Raw genomic sequence first — 8,108 nt, forward strand, 5'->3', positions numbered from 1 at the left:
AGTCTCGGTGCTTGTGGAGGAGATCGGTGATTGTGGGTTGACTAGAACGAATCTTTGTGCTTGTGGATTGGTGCTTGTGTTGGAGAAGCATGCTTGTGGCAGCTTAATGGTTTGAGCAGAGGGAGAGATGTTTGACTGTGAGGGAGAGAGGGAGAGGCGATTTGAGGAAAGGAGGCTCCTGGAGCTCTCATCCATGGAGGTGATGTGTTCATAAACGGAGAGAGACAGTGTTCAGATTGGTTAAAAGGGGTTGAGAGAAAATTTAAAAAAAAAAAAATGAGGAACATGATTATTTAAATAAAATAGACGGTAGAATAGATGAGTTTTGGATAAGTGAGTGTGTAAAATAGAAAAAGTAAGTTCTTGTACTAAAATAGACATGAAATTTTGCACGGAATGATGTGAATCCTCTCACGTGGTATTAGTTTTGTATTATTCACTCGTGAGGATTAGGAATTGTCCAAATTGACCCTCTTCATTTTAACTTTGTTGACTATAATTGATGATAAACAAATGGTCACATTGTGCGGTTGAGCAATTAATTATAAAAAATTATTTTAAAAATAATACGTGCATAATATATGATTTTTTTTTTTGTTTTGTCTTATACATTTAACAAAATTGAAATAGACTGGTAGATAATTCTTAAACCTCAAGTAAATAATACAAAATTGATTGGTTTGTAATTGACCCAAATCTCTAGTTTTGAGATTGATAAAAAAAGTGATGTCGGTGGTAAGCTCAATGAGAATCAACAAAAACTTGTCAACTAAGCTTTATTGTGAAAATGGTCTAGTAATGGCACTAGTCCTGTTTTGGTAAAATGATAGAAGTCTTTGGTTGTCAAGTGTGTGTGTGTTAGTTACAATATAATTTTAATTTATGATGTTCGCTCTATGATAATTGCTCTTTACTATTAGACCAATACACAATTGGTTTTTTTATGTAAGCTAGATTTGAATTCCAAATTTTTTATTCAATGACAAGAGACTTAACCAGTTAAGCTAACTAGAATACACTAAACATATAAATTCAAATGTTAATTTTTGGGAAAACCCCAATAAAATATATAATATATAAGGACATAATTGTTTATAGATTGCTACCCACCCGTGATGAAGTAATGTCCTTCAACCCATGGACAAGAGGCTTTCTAAACCACAACCCTATCAATTCTAACCTTCATGCAACCATTTTATTGCCCCACTTTATTAGCGTGGTTCAAATATCATAACTTGGACGTTGTCACTTTGTGAGGGGAAAAAAATGTTGAAGGATGACAATATCTGAGCCACCATTCTTAAGACCAAATTAATTGGGTAGAGGACGCCATATATTAAATCCTATCAAAATTGCATTTTAAATCTTATAATTTAACGAGAAAAAAAAAATTAATTTGTAGTTTTGAAAGTAACAAATTAAAATTTTAAAATTAAAAAGTTGCAAATTAATTCCAAAAGTTTCAAAAAGTAATGAGTTAAACCCCTAGTTTATATTAAACTTCAAACACAATATCATTCCACTGAAATGAATTAAGGTTTAATTTGTTATTTTTTAAAACAAAAAGATTTTTTTTTGAGAAAAAAACAAAAAGATTTAATTCTTAGTTTTGAAATTATATGGTTAATTGTTATATTCGTAAACTATAGGATTTTAAATGTAATTATCTTTAAAAAAATTATTAGTATTAATTAAGGTTGGTCACATGTAGCTTTTTTCCATTATAACTAACATGCTTTGAGATATTTTAGAAATTAAAGTTTGTTAAATTAAAAATACCAATGTCTTAATTATGTGTGATACTTTGATTTTTATAAACTAATTCGGATAAAAAATTCAAGTCACTACTGACATTAAAATTTAAGCCAAAAGTGGAGAGAGAGCTTAGGGCTTATACATATAACTAAAGTATTTATCCACTTCTCTCTTTTAAAACCTAAAGAAATAATTTGATAATAGAAATTGTATTTGTTTTTTATTGTACCGCATTTTTTCCTCTCCTCTTATATCTGTCCCTTTTTAGATGCAAAGTAAATTCATCATTTTTTCACAAACCCTTCAATTTACCTTCTAAAAAAATCTCAATAAAAGAGAAAACCAAATTTTACACTAGATTTTGTTCCTTTCCATTATATCATACAACCTTAAGTTCAATGTTAGAGTCTTAGAGATAAGAATAAAGAGAGAGAATTAGTTAAGACTTTAGATTTTTCCTCTTTTTAATTTTGTTAGAAAAGGTCACGAGTCTTGTAGTTCAGCTAACACCTTATTGTGTTCCCAATGAAGACACTTTGAGTTTGTATCCCCACTCATGATGCGATGTTGAAGTCGTTTTTTGCTTTTGAGAAGTGTAAGCCATTTCTTTTTTTGGGTGGTTTTGAAAATTAAGGGTTTTCATTAACCAAAAATTCCAATGGTATCAAATAGGAGTACCAAAAAAAGAAAAGAAAATTTTTAAAATATTTTTACTTTGAAACAAGGGAAATGCATATAAAATTGATTTTACTCTCTTTTTTTTGGGTTATTTTTGTGGTTAAATCTCAATATCGTATTTATTTGTTTATTGTTCCACTATGAGTTTGTTACATATAGAGCTGGTTTGGGTAATCTTATTTTTCATTAATTTATTGTGATTAAAGTATAAATTTAATAACAGTACAATGGTATCTAAAAAATATTTAAATTTTAGAAAAATCAGGCATAAACTAAATAAATTGACTAATCTGAAAATACACTCTAACAAACAAGTCTTCAAGGGAGAAATAATCTCTTCCCTTTTCAGTAAAACTTTACCAAATAAGCTAAATATTACCCACGTTTCTATGCCACACTTATTCCAATCTTCAAATTATTATGTTTTTCTAACATTTTCTCAAAACAAAAAAAAAAACAAAAAAAAAAAGAGAGGAAGAAAAAAATATACTTAATTTTTTTTATCAGAGAAAACAATAAAAATAAAAATATATTAGGGGTTGTTTTTCTTCAAAGCCTAATAAATTTCCATTATAGTTGTTGTATCAACTCATATATTCCTTCTCTTCTTGCATAGATTCTAATCTTAATTTCTCTAGTTCCCTAATCATATAGTCTATTTGCCTCTCTCTCTCTTTCTCTCTCTCCATCCTGATTACAGTCTAGTTTATTCCCCATCTTCCTTGAGCTGGCTCCCACTAATCATTTCCATAATTGCCAAAGCCTACCACCTTGTTTTTGGGCTGTCTGCAAAAACTCTCTTCTGTTTTGTGTGTATCTCTTATTTGCAGCTTTTCTGCACAACTACAAACATCAAACTTCAAGACCCAGCTTATGATATGAGGTAAATTTATTTCTGACAAAACAACAGGGCAAAAGGGTCTCACTCACCCTTGCCCATATTGTTGTCTTTGTTGTTGTTGTTGTTGTTGACATCTATTTTTCTCTTTTTAGGTATCTATCTGTTAAAATTTTTCTCTTTGGTATCAGCGATCTTTGAGGAAAAAAAAAAAAAAAGCATAATAAACAAACAACAAGTTGTTGTTTGTTTTGTAATTCAAAAAGGTTTAAGGTAGATAGAAACAAATCCAAGTTCATGGCAGGATGGTCTACTTTGACAAATGGGTCTGCCTTAGATTGTCGTGAAATTGCTAATGCTTATCAAAGTAATGGTCTTTACCTGTCTAACGATAATAATTCCGTAAAAGACGGTGTCTTTGTTGGTGAGGTCGATGAATTTCATGATGATTATGAGGATAAACTACGGACCCTTTTCGATCAGGTTCTTTTGGTTTTTCTGAAAGATATTAGTAGTAAAGGTGTGTTTAGGTCTTTTCCTGCAATGCTTGGTGATGGGCGGTCCCTGGATTTGTTTAAATTGTTTTGGGGTGTGAGGAAGAGAGGAGGGTTTGATAGGGTGTCTAAGAAAGGCTTGTGGGCCTATGTGGCCGAGGAGTTGGGTTTGGATCGTAGAGCTACGCCTTCACTGAAATTGATATGTTCTAAGTATGTGAATGAATTGGAGAAATGGTTCAAGCAGAGTTGTAAAGATAGGAAATTGGGAAATGGGCAATTTAGATGTGATGGGGATGATGGGGATTGCAATTTGTTGTCATTGGAGGTCGAGACTGAGTTTCGAGGATTGTTAGCCTATACCTCTGGCAAAAAGAAAAAGATAAAAAGTGCTGGACTTCTTAAATTGGTATCTGAGAAAAGTGGAAAGTACATTCATATGGATGTTGGGAAGAGTAGGTTTGATTTGTCTGACACAAAAAATGCATGTAGAATGCAGGCTGGTGTTGGTAAAAGCTGTTGCGATGATGACGAAAATATTTTTAGTTATGATGTTAATGATCATGTGATACTGGACTCTTGTTTTTCTAAGAAAGAATATATTTCTCGTAAAAGAAAGCGAGAGTCTTTAGAAGAAATGCTGAAGTGGTTGACCCAGATTGCAAAGCGTCCAGACGATCCTTCAATTGGGGTAATTCCGGAGCCATCTAAGTGGAAGGAGCATGGAGGCGAGGAATTCTGGGGCCAGGTAATTACGGCAAGGGAGGCACTGTTGCTAAGAAGGCATGTCAATCCTAAAACTGAAGAATCTCTCTTAGAGGTAAGTTCATGCATATTTGGCGTTTCTCCCGAAGTTTTTGCTTTTATCTCACATTATTTATGCCTTGAGTTGAATTAATGTCGGCAATATAATGCCTTAATTTTTCTCCGAATTACTAATGAAACTAACATCCACTCTAAGATTTCATCAATTAATGCATTGTGATCGAACTGGTTCAAATCTAGCACCCCATCCATCTTGCCACCTCATGCCCTGCTAATAACTTGGTGAGGGCATTTAAATGGGACTTATATTTGTAAAATATTTGCACTGCATATATAATTCTCGTGGTAATTGCATTAGGCCAAGATGAACACCAAGGTTTTAAGGTGGAAAAACTAGTTGATACGTTGCTATCTTTTTTTGTATATGTTGCTATCTGTTAGGAGAATAATATTATTTGCCTTGCTCGAAAGAGAATCTTGCGATGGAGTCATGAAACATTTAACCTGGGCAACAAATGATGGTGAACATTTTAATTGTCATGTTAATGACATATTCAATTCAAACAGACTCATTTTAACAGTGTGACGTATGAGTAATCAATTCAAACACTCATTTTGTGGATTGCTATTTCTCAATCCCAGCTTATGCACTTAATTCTCTCACAATCTCAAATCCCATCTCTCACTCTCTCTACTTTAAGGGGGAACATTTGCTAATGTCGATACAACTGGCTCAAACTCCTGACCTCTTATAAGGTCTTTGCATAGCCTCCAAATACTGACATTTTTTAGAACGCCCAATATCATTTACTACATAGTGTGGTTCATCTCATTTTTAGTGTCATATAGACTTGAGTATGAGAGTCTTTAGTTGGTTTAGCTATGTTTCATTTTTCTTGTGAAAGGAGATATGCTGTGATTTTTTCTCAATTTATGAAGCAACCAATCCCTCACCTTCCCTAACATCTAGTGTGAAAAAATAAAGCCAGAAAGGAGGAAAGTATTAAGATGTTACATCACATCATTTCAAATTTTCAATGTCCCACATCCTTGGTCAAGTTTTTCAAAGCATATTTTGTTTATTATTCTAATTGTTTTGTTGCTTGGTCAACGGCACATTAACCTGTATGGGTAATAGGAGATATAAAGATCGAAAGTAGAAGTAAATGGATCTCAGCATGTGAATATTTTAGCTTTCAAGAAAAAGGTCCATAATGAAGAATTTTTATGAGTCTACTTGTTGCAAATGAAATTATATTACTCATCAATTGTACACAATGATGATGGTCTGAACTTGCAGAAGAAGTTCAAGATGCATCCCTCTATGTACGAGGATAGTACCGCTCCTAGTCACCAGTCTACAGAGAGGTTAAGATGCAGTGAAAGGCTTCCTACTTTGGCAAAATGTCGTTCATGCTGTTGTTGTGATTCAGGTTCAGCCACTCAAAGTAAATTTAGCACTCATAAAATAGAGTTGGATAATGGCCTCAAGGAACAAGAACATGTTACTGTTGGTCTACCAGGTACAAGTGCAATAGATGGCTCACCTGAGGATCATCCCCATGAAAAGGAAGTTTCTCAGGGTCCTGACCATCAAGCTGAGGTCCCTGAATGGACTGGTGTGGTTTCAGAAAGTGACTCCAAGTGGCTAGGGACATGTGTATGGCCTTTGGAACATGAAGAGCACAATTCCCCAATTGAAAGAGATCCTATTGGGAGGGGAAGACCAGATTTATGTGGCTGTCGACTTCCAGGTTCTGTTGAATGTGTTAGATTTCATATAGCTGAGAAGAGGATGAAATTGAAGCTTGAACTGGGATTGGTGTTTTACCATTGGAGATTTGATCATATGGGGGAAGAAGTTTCACTTAAGTGGACTGCTGTTGAAGAAAAGAGATTTAAGGATATGGTAATGTCAAATCTTTGGAACCAAGCATTCAAGTCCTTTCCAAGGAAGACAAGGGAAAATTTGGTGAGCTATTACTTCAATGTACTTCTTGTCCAGCGTAGAAGATATCAGAACCGTGTAACCCCAAAAGACGTTGACAGTGATGATGATGAATTAGAGTTTGGATCTTTAAGTGGCGGTTTTGGGCTTGAAGCAATCAAGGTTCCGGGCTCCAATTTTCTGGAGTGTTCTCAGAATAAGCAGTGCACTGATTTTGAATAGACAAAAATGTGGAGTTGGATTTCATCACCGTGATCAGGGCTCTGTTTTGGGCCTTACAAATGAACTACATGAATTTGCCTCTGGTAAAAAATTTGTAAAACCTCATATTTCACAGACACAGCTATACTCTCCCTTGAAATTTTGATGACATAGGATTATCACATTCAAGTATGATGCAATTTTGATGATATGTGCCTGTTGTGGTGGAAGGCTGGAAGCAGGTTTGCTGCGGTATCAGTTTAAAAGGCTTTACTACTGATCTGGATGCTGTGGTATCAGTTTAAAAAGCTTTACTACTGATCTGGATGCTGCATTGTGAATACTTTTGTGTAATACCAGGTAATATCGCTCGGAGCATACCCGTTTCATTAGATAGGGATGAGAGATAGTGGTTCAAAGTGAGGTTGTAGTTTGTTTCTTTACTAAAATGTGCATATGGAGCGCGATATTGTGAATCCTTTATATCATTTTCAAAGTTGTGGTGATAGTTCTTATTTTGATCCCTGCATTTACTTCTTGCATAATTTTTAATTTCAGTTATTAAAAAAACAAACAAACAACAACAATAACCATCAAGTAATGTAATGTGGTAAAATCTCTAATGATTAAAATAAGAGATCTTGAATTTAATTCCTGTTTACACCTAAAACTGATTGGTGTCTTAGTCTGATAGTAAAGAGCTATCATCAAGAGCGGACACCATAGGTTGAAAAACTTTATAAAAAAAAAAGTAATGTAATATGGAGTTCCAACTTCCGAGAGCTAAGACATCAAGGTTTTGGGTTTTGGTTTCATGAAAGTGTTGGTTTTCATCCATAACTCAAGAATAGGAGGCTGAGAACACTATGTTTGGCTAGGCTAATGTTTTGGAGAGCTTATTTGCATAAACAGAAGGTAGAAAATGGCTCAAGTAAGCTAACCAAAAACACAATTAAGGACCTTAAGTCTTACTGACTGTAGAGTGAAGATAGTTTGTTGAGTGGAATTCATTAACGATTCGATAAATCTAAGAACACAACAAAAATTCATAACATTCTCAAATTATTCTACCACCTCATATATATATAGGTCCACCACAATTTGCAATTAATTTTTTGTTTTTTCTATAATAGCCAGTGTGTGAGGTAGTCCTCATGTATATAGGTCCATCACAATTTGCAATTAATTTTTTGTTTTTTCTATAATAGCCAGTGTGTGAGGTAGTCAACTTATCTGGTAATGTTATGAAATTACTGTGAATTTTTGTTAGCTCTCTCGAAGGATTGTAAATATTATTTGACATGGGTTATTAACTTCTTAGCCATTAAACTTACGGAAGGACAGATCATGCTCACCAAGACCCAACTATGAAATTTATATTATGGAAATTGTGAAAGCTGAATGGAAGATTGACGTCAATCCCATCGAC

The 8,108-nt window shown here is 33.9% G+C and overlaps 1 protein-coding gene across 1 annotated transcript; it reads left to right on the forward strand.

Moving 5' to 3' along the window:
* The first annotated feature begins 2,827 nt into the window (after positions 1-2,827).
* Positions 2,828-7,208, forward strand: LOC142613797 (AT-rich interactive domain-containing protein 2). The gene is made up of 3 exons (XM_075786301.1): positions 2,828-3,316; positions 3,427-4,585; positions 5,831-7,208. The coding sequence occupies exons 2-3, from the start codon at positions 3,569-3,571 to the stop codon at positions 6,698-6,700; spliced, it is 1,887 nt and encodes a 628-aa protein (XP_075642416.1). The 5' UTR covers positions 2,828-3,316; positions 3,427-3,568; the 3' UTR covers positions 6,701-7,208.
* The last annotated feature ends 900 nt before the right edge of the window (positions 7,209-8,108 follow it).

This window comes from Castanea sativa, chromosome 10, assembly GCF_040712315.1.
Source record: "Castanea sativa cultivar Marrone di Chiusa Pesio chromosome 10, ASM4071231v1".
Taxonomy (NCBI): domain Eukaryota; kingdom Viridiplantae; phylum Streptophyta; class Magnoliopsida; order Fagales; family Fagaceae; genus Castanea; species Castanea sativa.